This window comes from Trichomonas vaginalis, chromosome IV (genome assembly GCF_026262505.1).
Source record: "Trichomonas vaginalis G3 chromosome IV, whole genome shotgun sequence".
NCBI lineage: Eukaryota > Parabasalia > Trichomonadida > Trichomonadidae > Trichomonas > Trichomonas vaginalis.
The window spans coordinates 26,803,351-26,825,726 of NC_067206.1; the positions used below are offsets into that span (position 1 = coordinate 26,803,351).

The 22,376-nt window shown below is 30.7% G+C and overlaps 11 protein-coding genes across 11 annotated transcripts; 4 read left to right on the forward strand and 7 right to left on the reverse strand.

Moving 5' to 3' along the window:
* Positions 1-193: 193 nt before the first annotated feature.
* TVAGG3_0174760 (uncharacterized protein) lies at positions 194-2,423 on the reverse strand (the record flags this gene model as incomplete). The annotated part of the gene is made up of 1 exon (XM_001582224.1): positions 212-2,413. The coding sequence occupies one exon, from the start codon at positions 2,411-2,413 to the stop codon at positions 212-214; it is 2,202 nt and encodes a 733-aa protein (XP_001582274.1).
* A 244-nt stretch (positions 2,424-2,667) lies between these two features.
* Positions 2,668-3,234, reverse strand: TVAGG3_0174770 (uncharacterized protein; the record flags this gene model as incomplete). Its single annotated transcript, XM_001582225.1, has 1 exon — positions 2,701-3,234. One exon carries the CDS (start codon positions 3,232-3,234, stop codon positions 2,701-2,703), a length of 534 nt encoding a protein of 177 aa, XP_001582275.1.
* A 1,599-nt stretch (positions 3,235-4,833) lies between these two features.
* TVAGG3_0174780 (SNAP receptor protein) lies at positions 4,834-5,526 on the reverse strand (the record flags this gene model as incomplete). The annotated part of the gene is made up of 1 exon (XM_001582226.1): positions 4,906-5,517. One exon carries the CDS (start codon positions 5,515-5,517, stop codon positions 4,906-4,908), a length of 612 nt encoding a protein of 203 aa, XP_001582276.1.
* Positions 5,527-7,080: 1,554 nt separating this feature from the next.
* TVAGG3_0174790 (uncharacterized protein) lies at positions 7,081-7,365 on the reverse strand (the record flags this gene model as incomplete). The annotated part of the gene is made up of 1 exon (XM_001582227.1): positions 7,081-7,365. One exon carries the CDS (start codon positions 7,363-7,365, stop codon positions 7,081-7,083), a length of 285 nt encoding a protein of 94 aa, XP_001582277.1.
* A 1,752-nt stretch (positions 7,366-9,117) lies between these two features.
* On the forward strand, positions 9,118-10,230 carry TVAGG3_0174800 (Golgi APPARATUS membrane protein TVP23 family; the record flags this gene model as incomplete). Its single annotated transcript, XM_001582228.1, has 1 exon — positions 9,132-10,178. The coding sequence occupies one exon, from the start codon at positions 9,132-9,134 to the stop codon at positions 10,176-10,178; it is 1,047 nt and encodes a 348-aa protein (XP_001582278.1).
* A 170-nt stretch (positions 10,231-10,400) lies between these two features.
* Positions 10,401-11,855, forward strand: TVAGG3_0174810 (armadillo (ARM) repeat-containing protein family; the record flags this gene model as incomplete). The annotated part of the gene is made up of 1 exon (XM_001582229.1): positions 10,401-11,855. The coding sequence occupies one exon, from the start codon at positions 10,401-10,403 to the stop codon at positions 11,853-11,855; it is 1,455 nt and encodes a 484-aa protein (XP_001582279.1).
* A 306-nt stretch (positions 11,856-12,161) lies between these two features.
* TVAGG3_0174820 (dynein heavy chain binding) lies at positions 12,162-12,873 on the reverse strand (the record flags this gene model as incomplete). Its single annotated transcript, XM_001582230.1, has 1 exon — positions 12,164-12,868. One exon carries the CDS (start codon positions 12,866-12,868, stop codon positions 12,164-12,166), a length of 705 nt encoding a protein of 234 aa, XP_001582280.1.
* A 157-nt stretch (positions 12,874-13,030) lies between these two features.
* TVAGG3_0174830 (flavin adenine dinucleotide biosynthetic process) lies at positions 13,031-13,818 on the reverse strand (the record flags this gene model as incomplete). The annotated part of the gene is made up of 1 exon (XM_001582231.1): positions 13,112-13,795. One exon carries the CDS (start codon positions 13,793-13,795, stop codon positions 13,112-13,114), a length of 684 nt encoding a protein of 227 aa, XP_001582281.1.
* A 185-nt stretch (positions 13,819-14,003) lies between these two features.
* Positions 14,004-15,487, forward strand: TVAGG3_0174840 (armadillo (ARM) repeat-containing protein family; the record flags this gene model as incomplete). The annotated part of the gene is made up of 1 exon (XM_001582232.1): positions 14,066-15,487. The coding sequence occupies one exon, from the start codon at positions 14,066-14,068 to the stop codon at positions 15,485-15,487; it is 1,422 nt and encodes a 473-aa protein (XP_001582282.1).
* Positions 15,488-15,589: 102 nt separating this feature from the next.
* TVAGG3_0174850 (histone deacetylase class I, eukaryotic type family) lies at positions 15,590-17,111 on the reverse strand (the record flags this gene model as incomplete). The annotated part of the gene is made up of 1 exon (XM_001582233.1): positions 15,722-16,975. The coding sequence occupies one exon, from the start codon at positions 16,973-16,975 to the stop codon at positions 15,722-15,724; it is 1,254 nt and encodes a 417-aa protein (XP_001582283.1).
* A 396-nt stretch (positions 17,112-17,507) lies between these two features.
* Positions 17,508-21,623, forward strand: TVAGG3_0174860 (uncharacterized protein; the record flags this gene model as incomplete). The annotated part of the gene is made up of 1 exon (XM_001582234.1): positions 17,511-21,593. One exon carries the CDS (start codon positions 17,511-17,513, stop codon positions 21,591-21,593), a length of 4,083 nt encoding a protein of 1,360 aa, XP_001582284.1.
* Between the last annotated feature and the right edge of the window lie 753 nt (positions 21,624-22,376).

A 22,376-nucleotide genomic window follows, 5' to 3' on the forward strand; every position in this document is an offset into this window, starting at 1 on the left:
TAATGCAACATTAAGTCAAATATATTGATAATATATTTAGATGTTTTCATGCAGACTTTAATAAAATTTCATAGATTCAAAAGAGAAACATTAATTAATTTTTCTCACTTTTTTGACACGAAAAAGTGATATACTAAATGAGATTCTTCAAAATCATTTCATATTTGTAAAAAAATAAAAAATTATTACATATATTTATTCCTAATATCAATTACAAGTTCAAATCAATAATTTCGCCTTCTTGGTCATCATCTTTATACTTATAAGGATCAGATCCCCACGGACCGAATGTTTTCAGACCAATGATGTTTCCGCAAGCAGTAAACAAAATGATGAAAACAACAATTGCTATCAAAAGTAGTGTTCCTATTGTTCCTGCAGCGACTGGTCCGGAGTAATCTTTCGCTGTTGGTGCAGCTGTTGCAAACGGAATAATGACACCACTTACAGATGGAGAAGTGTTGTCTGAAAGGAGAATCTGAACAGATGATGGATTGACGTAGTTGTCAAATGTTCTGATTGAAAGGAAAACACCAAAAATATGAATTACGAAGGGGGATTCACCTTTGTAATCAACAAAGTTTCCTAAAACAGTTGTTGTGTTCTCATAAACATTGTATGTTATAGGAGGAAACGCTTTAATATTTGATCCTGCAAAAATTTCCAAATAACCGCCGTTCACTTCATTTTTGATCGTCAAAGATTTTGGTAACGTCATGGGAACTTCCTTTTCTCGATTTGAGAGCTTTACAAAATCATCGAAGAGAGTAACTCTTGCAATTCCTGCTGCATCTATGATAACGTGGCAGTTATTGAATATAAGGAGGTTATTCAGCCTCATGATTGTTTCTCCGCCTAAAGTAACTGTTGAATTTGGTGTGAATGTGAACATTGGACTGCTTTGTGTGTAAATAAAGACATTTCCGCCTGTTACAACACTTGTTGTCGCTGGGAAATCGCCAAATAAGATGATACTTTTGTTATTTCCATTGAAACTATATTTATATTTTGAAGAAACAAAGGTTGAGACGATACTTGCACTTGAATAATACAAATTAGCATCTCCATATATGTTTATGTCATTGATAATAGCTGCATCTTTATCAATTGTTGAAGTTGCAATACTTATTGGTAAATAAACGTTGTTTGGTGACTTTAGAGTGATTCCTTGTGCAATGGATGACTTGTATACATTACCTACGAATGAAACAGACCCTGTTTTGATTGATTTTATGTTATTTAACGAATCAAAATCTGATTCTAGTTCCGAAAGATCGAAATTGAGGTCGGATGAACCAGAAATTTGTATATTTACGTTATTAAGAACAAGCTTTTCTGAGGAAATCGTTGTCGAAGAAGAAATTGTGACAGATAACTCAGATAATGAAAGTTTGGCTGGTGATTCTGGGAATTTAAGATCAAGGTTCGCTCCTAAACCAAGAGAAATCATTGAAATGTCACCTTTTGATAGTCCTTCGAAAGTAAATTCTCTTTTTTGGGCTCCGTCAACGTATATTGTGCATTTATTGTCTCCAGAATCGGAAAGATAGTTTCTAAGGATAGTGTTTGTTGATTCTGTTGAATATGGAACTAATCCATTCGGACAATGCGTACAGGCGCTTATTTCATCGGAACACATGCAAACTTCGTTGGTCACTGGTAATGGAGATCCATCATTTATGTCCATTGGAGGGTAAAAACTCGTTTGGAAATCAGAAATGTTCGCTGAATAGTATAATAAAGGATATTGCTTGTAATCAAATTGATCATCGTTAACATGAGAGAAATATCCAAGCTGGCCTTCCCAATTTGTTGTAAATTGCAAAATGAAAGATTGAAGATCTTTTAGCTCGAAAGAATTAGATGAACTTATTGGAATTGTTGATAAAGTACCACGCTCGTCAACATACTTAACTTGGACATCTTTCATGTTCTTCAAATCAAATTTTAGCTTCGAACTATGGGAAACTGGAGATAAGAAGAGTATTTTGAACGTTTCATCATTATTGATATCAATGTTTGGTCTGAGCTGTGAGTTCTTCGGTCCAATTGTTATATTTGTATAAGCATTTAATAAAAATAGCTTGTTTTCGTTCTCGTAAAAGTTTGGAATTGCTGTAAATATTAAATATTCATCTTTACAATCTGGTTTCTTATCAATAATTACATAATCATCTCTAAATCTGAGAACAAAATATGTGTAAGGGGATTGGAATTTATGATTGACTTGACTCAATGGAATAACAGTTGATTCAAACCCAGCACAATTATAAATAATTAGGAGATTGAAATTTGTTTGAAATTTGAACCTAAATTGGTCATAATTTTTAGTGCTTACGTTTCCATTAATAAATGATTCAACCGTTTTGTGGTATGTATCGGATAAGCATAAGTTAAGTAACAGAAATAACATCTACGAAAAAATTTTATAACCTTTTTATTTGTTTCTATTTCTTATTTCGGTAAATACTAATATATGTTGCGCATTTTTTATGGCGCTTGTAGAATTGCTACCATTAAAAAGCTGATAAATTTGAAGATAGTAAATTCAACCACCAGAAGCTGAAGGATGATGCATTGTATAAAACGATTTGTTTTATTTATAAAGCTTATTTCGTTCATATTAATGAAAAAAAAATTATATTTTTGAAATTTCATAATCAGATAAATAACCATTTATAATATCGAAAGTTTTCATAACTAAATCTCAGTATTTTGTCCTTTGAGATGAGTTTCCTCATCATGTCTCTTAGAGTGACCAAGATATTGATCAATTGGTGTTGTAAATTTGCTATTTCTACCCTTTTGCTTATTAGTTTCAGTATACAATGTAATAGCTGGGTCATCGAGATAGTCTACCTTAAGATTTGGATCATATGCTGGTAATTCTTCTAAGAATTTGCCACGAGTGAAGTACATCTTATGATCTTCTGCAGCAAGCTGCTCGTTTTGAATATCACGTGTAATCTCACGTGCTGCTTGCCTTTCCATCATTGCTTGACGCGGAGGAACTTTCCGGACTTTCATTCCTGGCTTTGGCTGTGTCTGCTCAGTTTGTTTGTTTAAATCTCTGCTGCAATATGAAATCTGGTACTCACTATGATCGATTTGTGCTGGTTTGGATTCTCCCTCAAGGCTACGTGTTTTCATTTGCTGTTCAGCTGCCTGATTTTCGCGTTCTTCATACCAATTTCCAATAAGAGTCTTGTTGTCCTCGAGATTATATCCTTTCATCCTATAAAGTTATCTAACGAACTTTCTTTCAAAAAAATTATTGTAAACAAAAGCACAAAGGTATGAAGGAAATACAACACAATGGCGTAATAATCATTATTTTCGTTCGAATATATAGAAAAAATTGAAGATTTAAAATATTATTTTATAAAAATTGAACAAAATCAATAAACTCTGTTAAATCTAGGTTTGACACATCACATATAAAGTGTTTTTAAAACCTAAGCAATAGTCTGTAAATACATTTCAAAACAAATTAAAACAAACTCATTTTAACTATCTTTTCTGTTAAAATCATATATTTCATCTTTTGATATATATGGGGTCATTCCAATACATGAAATTTAAGACCCTTCCTGCATAGGCCTTCTTTATAATTAAATGAAAATAGAGGTACATGTGTTTTTAAAAACTTCTAGGTGCAATGCATAATATTTCTCATTTTGGAAGAATCATAGTGACACAACTTTTATTTCTCGTGTTTGTTTTATATTTGAAGTTATGATAAAATAGGGCATTTTCCAAAATCTAAACAAAATTAAACATATATATCTGAATAAATCAATGAAAAAGTTTCAGAATCGATGAGATGATACTTTTGATTCCAATTCTACTGAAACTAAGATTAAAAATCTGATGTGTAAAATAAAAAATGTTTATGTTAATTTTTTTAATTAATGGATTCATATGTGTTTGTTTTTATTCTATGAATAAATGCTCTTCCTGGTGGTGGATTTTTAGGGTCAACTTGTTCTTTATATGTACGGAGAATATTCCATTCATATTTTGGAGCTGCTCCATTATATGGAATATATTTGATCTTTTCCCTGTCCACGTAAACATCATACACCTTCCCTCATTCATTGATGGTATTAATACGAACTCTCCTTTCTGTTTGAACGCATTGCTTGGATCCGTAGCTCATCTTGAATAATGAAGTGAATATGTTATTTATGAATTCTCAGAGTAACTCATTTGTGATTCATTGAAATAATTTGAGAATAAATACTGTAAAATAAAATTATCACAAATCATTTGTTAAAATTTCTGTTGTGATAAACATGTGATGATAATGATGATCACTTATTGAAGTATTAAAATGAAAGGAATTAACTTATTTGTGATATTTTTTATTTGAATATGGAAAAAAAGTCGTAATTTTCAATGTGGAAAACATTTTATCGAATTATATTTGAATGAATGTGCAGCATAGAATAATCATGGATTGTGTACTGAAGCTCAATTTTTGATCACAGATAAACACTTGTGCTGGGAAATATTGCCAGAATCAATGGATGAAATCTTACGAATAAAAATTATTTAGGATGATTAATCATTCAACAGTTGCAATAGGTGTAATAAAATAAGAAAATGATATAGAGAAAATGGAAGTAATGAATATTGTTCTAATTTTATTAACACATATATAATATCGTTGATTAATATAAATGATTAATTTTTATTGATAAAACTTGAAATGCATAAAAGTATTTCAATTACTTAATATATCAACATCATGAAAAACCTTTAAAAATCAAATAAAATAAATGATTACAAATAAAACTTGAAATTTTATTACAAAATCAATAAAAATTGTATATACAATATAATCTTTTACCATACAAGATAATCAAGTATATAAGGAACACTTAAAATAACATTTTCTGAATTTTAACAGTGAGGGATCGCAAAACCACCACAGAAGTAAGCCAAAAGTAGATATATTATGAGGGCAACTATAACTAAGATTGCAACAAAGGCAACGATTTTAATTATTTTTCTTTTTCTTGCGCGATAGCCAATTGACCTAACACCTGGTGTATTGTTACCTAAAAGTAAATTGTATTCGTCTGCATCGCTTGATTCGAGTTCTGCAATGCTTGGTGGGACAATTTCAGCTAAATTTGCTGGAGATCGGTCTAATGTCCTACAAATATCGCGTAAAGAGGGTTCGAATGCTGCTTGAAGTGAAAATGTAGAAGCGTTTTCCCAATCTGTTGGACGCGTTTTCAAATATCGATGCAAAACTGTCTTGATTTCGTTCAAAATTTTGACTAGCATTTGCTTTTCGCACGATTCTCTGACAACACAGAGAATATTCAAATCATCTTCATCCGAAAGGATACCCCAAATGTAACCATCAACTTTAAGTATAACAATTCCATCTTTTGACTTATCTTTTGGTAAAAACTTTTGGTAATATAAATCAAAGTTTCCTGATACAGCGCAATGTTGGCATACTGGAGTCGTACCCTTGGATATTAATGCGTAACAAAATACCATAAGTTTTTGTCACTTTTATGACAAATCTGTAAATTTTTGACATATCACTTTTTATTGCAATGATTTCTGATCATTCTTGGATAAAACCCAAATAAATAGAATTACAATATATCTGAATCACATAATATACATGAGTTGTTGATTTGGACAGAAATCTTTTGAAAAAATTGGTTGATATTTACTAGAAATTAACTCTCTTCTTAACATCAATTCTCTATATTTGCATTTACTCATCATATGCTTCACCTTTTATAAATCTCTTGAGATAGGCTTTAATAATGAATTGATCTGCTAATCTATCCGGATTCTTCCATCAGTCCAAGAATCTACGTGTTGTAGTGGTTTCGATGGAATCTTATTATTCAATGTTTTTTATTTATTTTTCAAATTCGTAAGTTTTTTATTATAAAACAGCATTTCAACGATCTGAATATTTTCACTCATATTAAAACTCCTATGCTTTTATAATATTGCTTCACCCGATGTTATCATGTCATTTAAATTCCCACTTCTTACAATGTAGTCTCGACTATATGAATTCGATATAGCTAATCAAAATTTTGTCCCAGAGGATTTAAATTTTCTAACAATATCTATCCATTTACTAATTTTATGTTATACTAAGGATGTCGTTTTGATTTTTTTATGCCTGGGACAAAAGGCGTATAAGTACCATGTGATATGAAATTGTGAGAATCTCATAGAATACTTTGAATACTATCTCTCAATTTAATAGTGAACTTACGCCTTTTGTCTCGTAGTTTAATTGTTTTCAGAAATAAGATGGAATTATTAATGAACCCCATTAGTAATCCGATTAACCAAGAAAATTTTTCAAAAAACATTGAAATTTATATTCTTTTTATAGCAATAAATATACATTTATTTGCATGCTTTAATTATTTTGATCAAATTAAATTTCAATACTGACTTAATTTTAATGGTTTTGGTAATTTTCTAAGATTTTATTCCCTATTCAATGTCTATCACTATTTTGAAAGATTTTTTCTTTTTAAATAATAAATTGAATTAAGTTGGTATTCAAAAATCTTGACTTAAAAAATTTTCAAGTCAAGATTGAACGCTTTACAAAATATTTAGAAAGTTTTCAATCTTGGTTAAGCTACGGATCTACATCAAGAATTCCAAAATAGTGGAACATTTGAAAACCGTTTCACTTGTTCAATTATTGCCCTATATAGTTAAAATTTGGAAAAACATGACTTATTTTGATTCTTTATTCATAGTAATTCGTACCATTCTAAACGGCTACTCCCATATATGAAAACGACCTATTAATCATATTTATACTATCTCCTCACACTGAAATTTTAAAGTATTTTCGATAATTCATAATTTTTAATTTCAATTTAATAATTTTTATATTTAAATAGTGAGAAGATGTTTAAATATTATGTACTTACAATATGAATCAATTGCAAAGTATTTTAAAAAGAATTCGGTGGTTTTGAATCCAAACTTTCAAAATATATAAATCTTTATTTATTTGGACAAAGTATGAATACAAATTCCATGATATTTTGTTACTTTTTATAAAGGTGTTTAATTCACATTATTTTCTTCATTTGTCTCGGCAAATAATCCATTTGGAGAAAAATCGAGAAAATCGAGAAAATCTAGTCTTTCAATCGGCATAATACTTTGATTTGGAACTTGGTTCGACGTTACTTGGTCAATTCTATTGAAAATATGTTGAAACTCAGTGGTATTGTGCTTCTTCTTTCTCTGCATAAATGGTAAACCATTACTCGAGCAGTTATAAATTTTTTCAGACTCCTTTCTTTGATCAACAACGAAATACTTGACTTTCAAATCTGATTTATTCATTGAAGAAAAATGATTTCAACTTGAACGAACTCACTTTTTGTGAGAAATCATTTGAATTAATAGTCATTTAAATTGAAGAAGGCACTTTTTTGAGTGATCTTGGATTCTTAGATTATTATTAATTTTTTAAAAAAAAAAGAATTAAAAAAAAATTTTGACTTCTTAACTTCAAGAAAATATTTACCAAAATATGGTCAATAAGGTAATGATTTGCTATGTTTCTTTTGTATTGTTAATATAGTATTAAAGTTATCTATGTTTTATTAAAAACAAAGTCAATTTATTATTGATATTCGAACTTCATTGAAAGATTTTTCAGTATTTTGCTCACAAGTGTTTTTGTTACCAAGAAAGAACTTACATTTAATCAAAGTATTAAGATTACAATTTATGATCATATTGATTAACTTATGGTATGTTTTTCAAGGAGATATTAAATTTAAAGCCATTATTCTCAATGCAGTAATGTAAAGTAGTAAAGAAATAGAAGAATTTCTTATCTTGAATGATGATGATATCAAAAACTAAGCGAAAATAAAGCCCTTTGATGCACTGAATAATAGAAATGAAACGACCGAGCTTCTTGTCACGTGTGGTCCATAAATCAAGAAAAGAAATTAAAAAAAGATAAACTCCTCTTCATTGTGCATCCAAAAAATGTCACAATTTTCTAAGTAAACGTTGGCACTGGTTTAAAAATGAAGAAAATGCCTCTTTATCGAGCAAAAGAAGCGTTCAAAACAAATGCAGAAAAATCATATTTCAAATAATGCTAGGTACAATTGTAAGTTTTGATTTTGTATGATTACCATAGTTTTTTTTTTAAGGATTATTATTTTCGTCTTGAAAAGTGATAAAATTTACATGTTTCCGACGTTTTGTCAGGGGTGTGAAGCGACCCAAAAATTTTGGAAATGTGAAATTCTCGGATTTATGATTATTTTTCCTTTTAATGCCGAACAGCATTTGAATCAAAAATAATCGTAAGTCCGAGAGTTATCATTTTCGGCAGGTGAAAATGATAATTTTTTATATTCAGAGTCATTCTAAAAAGATAAATTTATGAGATTGCAATGCAATGATACCTACCTGAATTACAATGCATCTATTAGGAAATTTTGTTAAAAAAAATTGAATAGTTTGAGTTTATGATTTTGACTCGGCTAAAAAAATTGAATAGAAATTCACAAAAAATGAAATAATTTGAAGTTGGAGCAAGAATGATAATATGCACAATGAGCTATTAAATAAAGTTGTGTATGGGTGAATTGCGCTTAAATTAATAGAAATAGAGTTATAATTCAATAATTCAGATGCCAGACGTAATAAATAAAGCCATTTTTTTACAAGTTATACTCGTTATTATCACAAAATAATATAGAAATAGTTGAAGTTCTTATTTCAAATAGTGCAGCTAACAATAGGAAGAATTTCCTTCCCTTGAAACATATAATATTCAGCTCTGGAATGGTGTCTTTCTTTTTTATGAAAAAAGAATGGTTCATAACATTAAACATAGCGATATCAGCAAACAATTAAAAGAACGTATCGCACTCATATGACTCACCCTTCAATTCTGTTTTTTGATGTGAATCACTGTCGTAAAAAGTGACAAATAAATATAAAAGCTTTTTATAATAATATCTAATGATTGCATCAAATTTCTACTGGTAACTCTAAATATCCTAGAAAATTATTCATAATACACATCAAAATGGTCTAAAATAGAAATCAAAAAATGGAAAACAGTAAAAAGTGACAATAGAATGAAATTCGGAGGTCGAGGCGATGATCTTGAATTGATGAACGAGACTTCACGCCATGAAACAGACGAAAAACGCTCATGGATATTATATCTTGGTTGTCATATTCTTCCATTCGTTGTCTTTTTCATATGCAGACTTATTGACTTGAATGGAATTTTACTTGGCTTAGTTACTTTAATCCTTTCACTTATTGTTATATATTATACTAAAAATAATTTTGGCTGGTCTTTGGTCGGAATTAAATGGTGCTTCGATCGCGAAAAACAACCAGACTTCCCATACATTACTTTTACTGCTAGGTCACTCCCATTCGTAGCTACAGCCTTTGATTCAAATGTCTTTTGGCTCACCCTATTTTCAACAACATTACTCTGGATTCTAGTTACAATCAGATTTATCTACGTCAGCGGAAATGATCTCAGTATGTTCTTAGCTGTTATTTCTGGAATTAATGTCATTAATGTCAACTTCTTTATCAGATGTCATCAGGTTGCTAAAACTCAAGCAGAAGTTCAAGCAAGAAACGTTTTACTCGAAGCATGTGCCGAATTTCCACATATTACAAACGAAGATCAACCAGATCCAGAATTACCACCAGAAGAACCAGAACAGAAAACATCTGTTCAAATTCCAACAGCACCAATACCTTCTCAGATCCCTGCTAAGAAAGTTGAACAGCCAATTGCTGCTCCACAGCCACAATTACAATCAATTCCTCAACCAACAGTTATTACACCACCAAGTACCCCAGAACCACAGCAGAAGACAGAAGAACCAGCTCCTGAACCAACTTTCGAGCCTTCTTTCGAACCACAATTTGATGAACCAAAACCAGACGAAAAACAGGAAGATGATGCTCCATTTGCAGCTGATTTCGGAGACAATCAAAAAGAGGAAGACTTCAAACCACAATTTACTTCATTTGCACCAGCTTTCAACGATGAAAAAGATGATGGCGAAGAAGCAGTAGTTTTCGGCGATGCTAACGATGAGGGCGATGATCAGTCTGATGCCGAAGAGGAAGAAGAAATAGTCAAATTTGACTAATATTTTTTATTTCAGAATATAACATTTCTTTGTAAAATTTCTCAATTTTTAATCTTATTCTCTTATGTTTTAGTGCATAGCTTCAATATCATTCATTTTTTATAAAAAAACTGATAAAATTATTTTAATAACTTTTATAAATCGACTAATCTAAGCATTAATATATAGTATTGGAGGAAATTTTGCCTAGGGCTTACTTGTATTTGTTCATTTTTTTGGAAGATGGAATACAAATTGGATTTTGATGATCCAATGTTAGGAATTCCAGTTAATATGATTAAAAAAACAGATGCATTTGATGATATAGAAGAACCCTCAGAGCAATCTATCCAGCTTCCGGATCTTATTAATGATTTCTACGATAAATTAAATCAAAGTAATTACACGGGAATGAGTTTTTGTTTGCACAACATAGAGGCAAAAATTAAGCTATTTATAGACGAAGATTTTCAAGTTTTGATTGAATCAAATTTTTTATTGAAGATATCACAACTACTTTTTGATGAAAACTATATTTGGAAAGAGTTTATATTACAAATCTTTTACAAACTGATCCTTAAACCCAACATTCCAATTTTAGATTATCTAATTAACGAAATAGAAATATACGATAGATTATTTGCATTGATTGCACCTGAAAATGAGAAATTGCATTCAAAACTACTGACAATTTTATATCTTTTCTTAGAAGCAAATCATAATTTGGCAATTCGCTATGTAAGATGCTTAAATCCGGACATCCTTCATACACTCCTTCTATCTAACATACCATCTAATTATAATCCTCTGTATGAAGCCACAAATTTGTTAGATTCGATTTTTGAGTACATTCCTCATCCAGAAGAAACAAATGAAGAAGAATGTGCTGAGTTCAGAGAGTTTATGCTTGGAATTTATGATATCGCTCGCAATTTAATTTTGGATGTTTATGATGATATGTTTGTTTCTGGCTGTATTATTGTTTCTTCGATGCTAATTGCTTGTCCACAATATTGGTCTGATGTATTAGTTTCTGATGAAGATGTTAATAATGCTATTATTATGAATTTTCAATCAAATTTCTGTTATGTTAAACAAAAAGCTATGGGAGTAGTTTATTGTACTATCAAAGTTGGCCTACAGAATCAGATACCTCCCTTTGATTATTTAATTGATTTGTTAGCTTGGCCAGCAAATAATTCACAAGAAAAAGATCTTTCGATAAGCAAAACTAATATTGTTAGCTTTTTAGCAGCAAAATTACTTGAGTTAATGATTCAAAAAGAAATTTTAACCCCATCAGATATTATAAGAGAAGATTTTTTAAATTGTATTGAAAATAATTTTAATGATCAGCCAATTAATTCAAAAGTAGTCTATGTGTCACTAATAACATTGTACATTCTCTATACTGATCCTCCTGACCATTTTGCAAGAATTATCAACTCTGAATTGAAAGTAATCCTATTTGATTATATTTCTAGTTCTTCTCCAGAACTTATTTTACAAATTTTGCATGCTTTTAATAAAATGATGAAAGCAAGTGAATGCATCCAAGGAAATGCTTTTATTAATAGTTTGACCGATGATGATATGGATGAATTATCATCTTTGCTTGATAGCCAAAATGAAGAAATCGCTCAAAATGCAGAAATCCTTCTAAATGAAATTGAATCAAAAATATCTCAAGATAATTAGTTTATCTTTAATATATATTGTTTGTATGAATAGAGTAAATAGATAATTATGTTTAAAATAAGATACAATTTCATTTCATTTCTGAATTATATGTGAAATTTCAGCCTTTCGAGGTTCACCAAGATGAATATTGTAAAACAACGCTGATTTTTCGTCTGATATTGGAAAGATAGAAATTGTTAAAATATATTTTGGAATATTCATAAAATATGTTATTCTTCAAAATAAGTAGACAGAATATAAACAAAAGAAATCTTCAAAAACAAGCAAATTTTAAAGATATCAAAAATAAATATAATAAATAAGGCTCACGGTGGTCTATTCTGGCATTGGTCGTAGATCATTTTAATAGACTGTCCTTGTTTCTTTAAGAAGGCTATTTCATCTGCAAATTCCTTTTCGCGAATTTGTTTGTTTTCTTGAATTCTCTTTTCGAGGCCATCTAACTGAATTTGAAGGTTATTTGCTTCAAGTTCTAGTTCACGACGTTTTTCTCTAAGCTTTTTATTATAATCAAGAAGTTGGTCCATTCCCAAAGTTACCTGAATATTCTTATTTGCTCCAAAGTTAAGGGCGAGCTCGTTTAAATCTTTATATGATTGAATAAGAGTCTTGTAATGATTGCGTATGCGGAATAATAATCTGCCTCGAGCGTTTGAATCAATTGTAACTTGGCGAATAACTTCCTCGAAGCATTGAGAGTATAATTCAGAGCGGATGATATCAATTCCTTTTGGTTTTGTCTTATTCTTATGTAAAAGTGTATCTAATTCTGTTCTGAGTTTGGTAACATCAGTCTTAGAAATCGGAGCTGTGCTAATAGACCTTGTGTATTTTATTTCATCCTGCTCGAACTCAATTGGAGGGAATAACGAATTAAGAACATCACGATTGATTTGATCTCCATCAACTCCTGCAACTGCATTTGTACGGGATCTCTTAAGAGTATCCGGCTCATCAACTGGAACAGGAGCATCGTATTTGACAAGAGTTGGAAGAGAGACTTCTTGCATTTTTGATCGTTATTTAAATAACTTTCAATTTATGAAATAGAAATAAAGTATATATCATGTATATTTGCCTTAAATTATGCATTTTCTGCATATAAACTTATACCAAATTTTCAATTTTTTGAAAAAATATTTTTAAGCTTATGGTATTTTTATAAATGTATAGAGGTGGATACGGTTACATACTAAAATTACGAATAATTGTTTAGTCATCGTCTCTAAAGAAATGATTTTGATTTAAAACAACTATAAAACATCAATACGACTGAGTCTTTCGGCTGCTTCGTCCTTTAATTCGCGAGCATGAGCGAATTGCTTGGTATTTGGATTGTAGAGCCTTGGATTTGGAATAGTATTTTTAGTATTTCCGATTGAAGTATAGCCTTTGGAATACAAAGAGCACACAGGAAGTTCTAAAGCATCAATATACTCCCAAATGTCCTTATATGCCCAATTAAGAATAGGGAAAATGCGCATTGCATGAACCCAATCATCAGATGTAAGATTAAACTCCTTAATATTGCTGCAGTTTGGATCTGTCTTTCTTTGGCCTAAGAAAAATGAATAAATTCTGTCTTCTTCAACAATTTTTTCGATCGCGTTTTTAATGGAATCTGATTGAACTTTACGAATTGTGACACCAATTCTCTCTTCTGTTTGCTTAACAAATTCAGTGATTTCTGGAAAATCATTCTTTTCTTTGATGAAAAATGGCCTTACTGGGGTAGAAATTTTAGCTGATTCGTGAAAACGACGGACAAGGTCAAGAACTACTGATGAGTCCTTACCACCATTGAAACATAGACCGATTTCAGGTCCATGATCGGCGTAAGCAAGCTTTAAAACCTTGGATGTTATAGCTATTTTTCCATTTAGGGTAGGAGAAAACTTTGCATATCGCGGGAACATTAATTGACCTATTGAATTCATGTTAAATTATTGTTGAAAAAAATGGTTCAATTTTTTTCTGAAGATGATCGATACGAAAAATATTCTGTAACCGATATTCTGAAGATTATTGAAGTACACAGATTCATGAGTATATTTTTATTTTTGTATTCTTCACAAATATTTATTTTGTCATGTAATTCGGTTCTGAAATAATTTCTTCATTTTTTGACAAAAATGTTAAAGTTCAAAAGCGATTGTTTATCGGACGAATTACTCAATTCTTTTCGGGATCAGGAACAAGAAGATTGTATGTTAGAAAAAATATCACCTGAAATTAGAGAAATGGAGACATCTGCAGACAATAATAATTTTCAAAAGCAATTCCTTAGATTGATCTTAAATCTTAAAAATGCATTTGAGGATGGTAATCCTTCGAATGTTCTCGCTGCTCTCATTGATGTTAATCAATTAATTTCCGTTGCAATTCCAAATTATTTTGAAAATGAAGAATTTATTGATAAATTAGTTAAATCTAAAATAATCTTAAATCTGATAGAAATAGCATTCGAATTAGATGAGACCAACGAAGATAAGGAATTATTTTATAAAAATTCATTTAATGCGTTAACAACACTTCATTATCTCTCCACCTTTTCAAAAATTTTGTCTAGTAAAATCGGAGCATCATATTTCTGGGTGAAGTTTAGAAAGAATATTCATTGTTTTGATCCAAATTCCATTTTAATCGGCTTATCAATAGGCATAAACATCTTAATTGATGGAACAAAGGATGATATGATTCTGTATAATAAACAAGGTGTAACACAGCTTTTGGTTGATATTGCATCAATTAATAAATTTTCCGAAAACACAGCATTAAAAATTGCCGAATCAACGCAAATCATGGCTTGTTATGGCTTATATATATTTAATTATCGTGCAAGAGTCTTTTATCCAGAATATTATGAAGTATATTTTAGAAATATTGCATTATTGATATTAGATGTTCCAGAACTTGGAAAAATACATCTTTTGCACTCAATTAACATAATTTTGCAAAGCATATCTGTAAATCCATCGTTTTTGTTTGAGTTAAATGATGAAATCGAATTTATCGAGAATTTACTCGAATATTCTGGGAGTGATAATTATAAGTTAAGATCAGCAGCATTATACACTATATGTTATGCATTAAGATCTGATTTTGTTGGAAATGAAGCCAAAGAAGAAATAATTATTCGACTTCCATGGACAAAATATAATGACTTATTTATTTCGGATTCAGATGTATCGGGATGCATTGATGTAGTGTATTATTCAACTCTGCTTGGAGAAGATTATGTTTTGTGCTTAAATGAGTATAATACTTATCAAGTTCTTGTTGAAAATGTTGATGACTTTAAATACCAAGATAGAAATAAGATTCTCTCCATCATTTTGGTCATTATTCAAAATGGATCACAGTCATTGTTAGAAATATTCCTCAAATTGAATATAATTGATCTATTTTCAGATATGTTAGGTAACGAAAGCACTTTTGATAATGATATTATTAGTGCTCTTGAAAGATTTACTTTCTTATTAAATTCATCGCACCATGCAGAGCTCATACAACAATTTGAAAACTCGGAAATAGTTGAAACTCTTTTGGATTTCATTCCTAATGATCTTGTCGTTTCAATCTTAAAACGACTTGAATATTTTGAAATTCTTGAAAACTTAAACCTGTAAGTATATTCTAAATAGTATTTATTTTCAATGTATTGTCTTTTTATTTGTGTTTCCTAAATAAAAAAATTGAGATATTTTATTTCATATATATTTGTTGCATTTTAGATGTTTAACTCAAAATTTATGTATTAAAATTCTTAAAGTTAATGATAAAACTTTATTATTTTGGCTCTTAAAAAATTATTTTTTATATTGAAGGGAAAAAATTAAAAATTTCTAAATAAAAACACAAATTTATTGAGGAAGATATGAAAAATGATAGTCAGTATGAATGCAAGAATCAGTAAGTCTTGAATCATAAAAATTATCGTCACTTTCATCAGAATCTTCAAGCATTCTTGATAATTCATCCTTAGAGTTCCATAATCTGATCGAAGGAGCGCAAGGAAGATGTCTCATGTGGTCCATAATTTCGGCTTCTTTCTTTTTGAGGTATTCTTCAGCATTCTGGTTTGGTTTGTTCGATGGTTGTATGTGGAGGTTATAATCAGGTCCGAAATAAGGAAGATACTGATTATATGGAATTTGATTTTCTAATTCTTCTCCTAAAACAAGAGCTGTTTCGTAAGTCCAGCATCTGGCGACATTCCTTACTGTGTATCCACCGCCACCGGTTAGAAGCAAAGGAACTCCAAAACTCTTGCAAATTCGGATACATTCTGCATGTCCGCTGATTGTGAGGTTAAAAGTGCCAAGACGATCACCTGTTAATGAATCTGCACCACACTGTAATAATATGGCCTCAGGACGGTACCATTCGAAGGCTGTTGTAATTATATTTTTGAATAACATTGTATAAGTATTATCATCGATTCCATCTTTGAGAGGGACATTAATACTGTAGTATTTGCCTCTTCCTGCTCCGACATCATTGGAATTGCCTGATCCAGGGAAATAATGTCCGTATTTATGGAAAGAAACTGTAAGAACGCGATCAGTAGTATAAAATGCTTCTTCAACTCCATCACCGTGATGAACGTCGATATCAATATACATTACACGTTTGTATCTTTCAAGTAATTTGAGAATTCCAAGTACGCAGTCAGCAACGTAGCAGAAACCACTTGCTTGTGTCATTTTGGCATGATGGAGACCGCCTGCCCAATTGATAGCGATGTCTGCTTTTCCTTTTATTAATTCTTCTGCAGCGGAAAGAGTTCCACCGGCTGATATTTGACAGAACTCAAAAACTCCTTCAAAAATTGGTGTATCTGTATTTAAATTAAATTTTTCTGCTAAGCCATTTAATTGATCTATATTTTCTGGTTGAACTCGCTCTAAAAAACTAATATAATCGGCGGAATGGAATCTCATCATGTCATTTGCAGTAGCTCTCTTTGGTCTAAGGCATCTCATTTTCTTGTCTAATCCATAAGCTGTAATTAATGTATGAGCCATCCTTACACGATGAGGTTTCATTGCATGGTTAGGAGCATAGTAAAATTTGCCAATGTCATCATCATAGAAATAAACAGCTCTTTGATTCATCATTTTTTTGAAATTTATTTCTTAGTGAGAAATCGAAAAGTTTTTGCACAGATCAATTTTTATATCAATGATTTATAAATCAATTAAAAATACTGGAAACATAAAAATTAAACCATATCATTGATTTTTTTAAATAAATATTTGTTTCAAAAGCACAAATAAGATATTTTCTATAAAATTTGAATTTTATAGAATCGAAAAAGATCATATGCTTAATGTCATTAGAATAAACTTCGATAATATTTAATTGAATAATAAAAACTCAATTTTTGCTCATTACGGCAAAGCTATAAAATTTCCTTTAGGAAGAATTTCAAATGATATAAGGTGTAAGTTAAAATTTTTTATTATATAAAATTCCAAGATATTTTATAATAAATGCATTGTTGATTGGAAAATTTATAATGTTTCTCTTTGAAGTTGTCAATGTATAGTGTTTTGGTTTCTTATTCAATGTCTATTCACTCAGAATGAAATTGTGCTCTGAATAATAAAAGGGGCAGACACCAATTCAATTAAAAGCTCCAGCTAAAAGATGTTTAATAATATTACAGAGTTACTTTTAGCTGGCGTTGGCCTATCTCCTCAGCAGCAATCTGAATTCGATTCCGTCAAAACAACACCTTCATTAGACTATTTTACGAAAAATCCTCAAAATTATGATCCAAAAGATAAAAATGATAAAGTATCTTTCGACAAAGCATCACTTTTACGATTGATTCAAGCTATATTTGTCATATCACACGATAAACGCAATCCACATCAAAAAATGTGCTCACAATTTGTAGATGTTGCAAATAATTCAAACATTTTGAAGACAATTCTTACACAATTGCCTGATTTTCAGAAAGTAGTCATGGCAGAAACAATTATTATCATCTCAAACGAACGTCCAAAATTTTTTGATACAGAAGACTTCGCAAAAATGTTAATGGAAGCAGCATCGAACGCACAATCACATATCAGACCGTTAATTTGCTTCCCATTACTTCAATACACATTATTAAAAGATGTTTTTGAAGGAAAGCGCGATGAGCCAAGAGCCATACAACGCGACTTGCTCGATGCCATTGAAGAACGAATTCTTACTCCTTTAATCACTGCAAGTTATCTTTCACCGAAAAATCATGAAGTTCATGATTCATTGAAATGTTTTGACATTTTCGAGATACTACGATCACAATGGCTGTTATCAGCAGTCAAACTCTTATCTCAGAAAGCATTATCTATCTGCTGCAACGAATTATTTTATTTTGCCTCATTATTCATCAAATCTTTTCCAAAAGGCATCACAGAAGAGCTTCTTAGTTCGAGATTAATACCATCAGTATCAGCAACACTCAGAAAAGAGCCCCAAAACTTCACAATTTTTATTGATCGAGTTTTCAATGTTTTTTCACAGAGTTCAACCCTTGTAACATATTCCTCCATCATATCCATTGCCAGTTCCGCCTGTTCCAACTCCTACAATGCAGAAAAGATCCTTGAAAAATTTAATCATAATGATAATCACGCCGAACCCCTTCTAAAACAGTTATTTAGCCACTTAAAGCATTGTTTAGTCGATATCATCTCCGATGAAGTACCAGATGAGTCCTGGAACACTTTCTTTTTGATCCAAAGATTTTGCAAATATTTATCCGAAGAAAATCTGAAGTTTTTAATCCACAAGTTCGTTTATTACACTAAAGAAGACATTCCTCATGACCAAGAGCCTTCTGTTTTCTTCTCCTTCCTTTTCGAATTCTTTGGAAACAAAACTTTCAGTCGTTTTGCAACAAAATGTTTTTCTTATTCATCAATTGTTTATCCGCACGAAAGCCAACAATTCTTAGAAGATCTGATGATGAATAACACATTAACACACTCTAGATTTGCCGAAATAATGAACAATGATACAAGAAACATCGTTGCTTTGACAAGAAGTGCAAAAGTGTTCATTGCAAATCACTTCACTTATTTTACAAAAGACAAAAAATTGTCACCTTTTGTCAAAATGCTAATTAAGCAGTATTTTCCAGATTGTGTTTATAAGAAGTACGAGACACACAGTAGTAGATGGAAAGCGCTTAGAACAATGTTAGAAAGTGCTTTAGATTTAAGTTTGTGTTCGAAAATTTTTGCTTTAGAAATACAAAACGATGAAGGCTTCGTCAGATCATTATTATCAATTATCTTGGCATCGTCAAATGTTATCCAGAAACCGCACATCGCGTCGAACGAATCACAATCGGATAGATTCGATTTCGACGACAATTTGCCTGTAATTAAGTTTTTGGCAATTGCTTTGTCACTTTTTGAACGATTAGTTTCGATAAATTTGATAGAAAAATCTGACGAAATGTTATATCTATGCAAATCATTTTTTGATGGAAATACTGATATTTTTTCAACATTAATTAGTTTGTTAACATTACCACAAGCATTTGCAAGTATTATTAGATACAAAAGCTTAAGAATCATTGATTTAATGTGTTGTGTTGCAAGTAAGATGAAAAATATAAGTGTAGATTCATTTTATCCTAATTCAAAACAAGAAGTATTAGTTGAATCATGTAGACAAAATCTTTTCCATGCAAATGATATTGAACAAACAATTAATGAATTGAATTTCATTTCAAACACATTAAATACACAAACAAGTTTCGCTTATTCTTTCGTAAGAAGACTTGGAAGAGCTTATGCTAGTGTTGCATGCGAAAAATTGAATGACATCAAGAAAGAATATCCAAATCTTTTGATGTCTTTGAGTTATTTCCTTTCTCAAGTTTGGAGAAAATTGAATCAAAATTCGGAAACAATAAAAGCTATTTCAGGAATTAATAATTTCTGGAAATCCGTTGATTCAATTATAAATGAAAACATTGACAAAGAAGAAAATGTTACGTCATTGATTGCTTCGAAAGCATATTTCTTGAGATGCAAAGTTTGTTCTGATGAAATGATAAATTCAAGTGTTGTTTTGAGTGTTTTACAACAGATTTCTGATGCTTATCCACAGACATTAAACAAACTAGAAACATCAATCAAACTTGATTTATCTAATTTCATCATCCCTGAATTGCACAGAACATACGGAGATCAGTTTTACTTCGATTGGAGATTGTTAAAGAGATTTTTGATTTCTGTCGATGGAAGTGATGAATACATTGACCAAATCAAGAAGATTAATGTCTCTTTGAGTAGAATTGACAGTTGCACACAGTATTTGCAGGCTCTTTACTCTTTGTTGGCTTCAAGAACAAAATATGAAAAAGAAGATTTGATGCCTGATTGTCAAACCGTTTTTAGTTTGGTTGTCAAAATTATTGACAACCCATTGACACCTATTTCGACAGCAAGAGTTGCATTCCATCTATTGGAGTTCTGTCTGCTCAACAAGAAAGATGTTTCTTTGGCCATTTCACCTGACCAAATTAAATCCATCATTAAATATTTGACGAAATCTCCTTGCAAAGAGATTTATCATTGTTTGCCTTATCTCTTGGCTCTCGCACAAGTCTCTGACTCTTCAGTTTACGGGCAGCCATTGCTTGGTCAGTTGTTTGATCCTTCTCTTTCTTTCGCCATCGAATTTTCTAATGATGATGCTGTCAAAACCGCTTCACAAGTTGCACTTTGTTTGAGGAACAAAGATGGTTGGATTGCGGAGTATTACAACACCCTCAAGTTCGCAATGAAGCCTCTTCTGTCAAACAAGTCTTTGGCAAGAGAAACCGTTAATTTAATAACGGTTATTTGTCAAAACGAAGAAAACGCAGAATTTTTGACAAAAGAAGGATTTTTCGAAATCTTCATAACAGAAGAACTCCCGTGCAGCGAGGACTGGAAGTCGGACTTATGGCCAGCTTTGTTCGACATGATGTCTCAAATTCCTCCTCAATTAAATGTCACGTTTTTGTTCGCTCAAAAAGTGACAAGTCATATATCAGTTTTTCTACAAAATCAACAGATCTCTGGCATGCGATCTATTGATCTTTTGAGAGTCCAAACAGCAGCATTAGGCATGGTATCATCCATTGGAAACAGACTCATGGAATCGACCATAAATCAACTGTCACTTTTGTCAAAATTAGAAGAATTAATTTTGATCAGATTGCAGAAGACAATTGTTCTAATTAGAGACAAAGGACATGTTAAAATAGAAGGCAGGATTGAAGACATTTACGACAGAAATGAGAAACTTACAGCTCTTGTTTCTCTTCAATACTGTTTGTTGATCATTTCAGCAGTTTATGATTTCCCTTATGGTGGCACTTTTTCACAAATTTTTGAAGAGATTCTTTCTGTTTCTATGTACACTTTCATGGCCGATATACTCGAGAATATCGAAGAGCTTGCAAGTAAGAAAGAAAACAGACCTTACTTGCCATTGATATCAAGAATTTTCGGATTGAGTTTGAGACTTTTTGTTGGAAGAGTTAAATCTATAATTAACGACAAAATGACAACTCGTGAATCCAACGAAAAGAAAGGAATGAAACTGGGCGGAGTGATGAACAAAGTTATCAATGCAACACAATCACTCATTAATGAAACAACTTTGGCTGATTTGATTGAAGAAGCAAACTTCTTCGATAAAATGAGATTATTCTTACTAGAATGCCACAACAAATAGAATTAAAGTAAAATATTTTTATTTATAGCATACGTATTTTTTTGATAATATTATTGAAGCTCCTTATTTATATTATTTTTTGATAAATAATATTTAATTAGCGTTGATTCACTGAAATGAACAAAATGTTACAGAATATGATAATATTTATCAGAGTTCATAGCGAATCGCATAGAAATAAAATAAAACCTATCGTATAAATAAATTTTCTTTTTATCAACTTTTGAGAAGTTTACGAAGTAGGAATAATTTGGATTCATGATATATAAGGGTTTCGTTTTGCGAAAAAAACGTACAATACGCAATTTCGCTAAAAAACATTTAGCTAGCAATTTCGACCTTTGACTCCACTCAAGACGTCACTTTTTTAATTTTGCGGTATCATATTTTTGGAAAATCTTTATGAATATTATATAAAAAGTCTCTTTAATATCTATATTTCATATTTTTATCGATTTTTAAAGTTTTTGCGAAAAGTATTCAATTATTTTTGCTATTTGGTCGGGTAAATGTCAGATTTGCGACATTTTCTGATATGATATTCAGATTCTACGTTGATAATAATGCTTATAGAACCCTCTTGCTATTGTGTCAAAATTGCGAAACCGATAGCAAAAATATCTCGCAATATCAAAATTGAGATATTGAGTGAATTATGCATTATAGAGATTAAAAATCTGATTTGTGAAAACATCTCATCAGTTTCTAGCTAATTCAAAAATCTTTACTATCTTATTCGATTAAAATGAAAAGGGGATAGTTTCATTATGCTTTAAATGACAG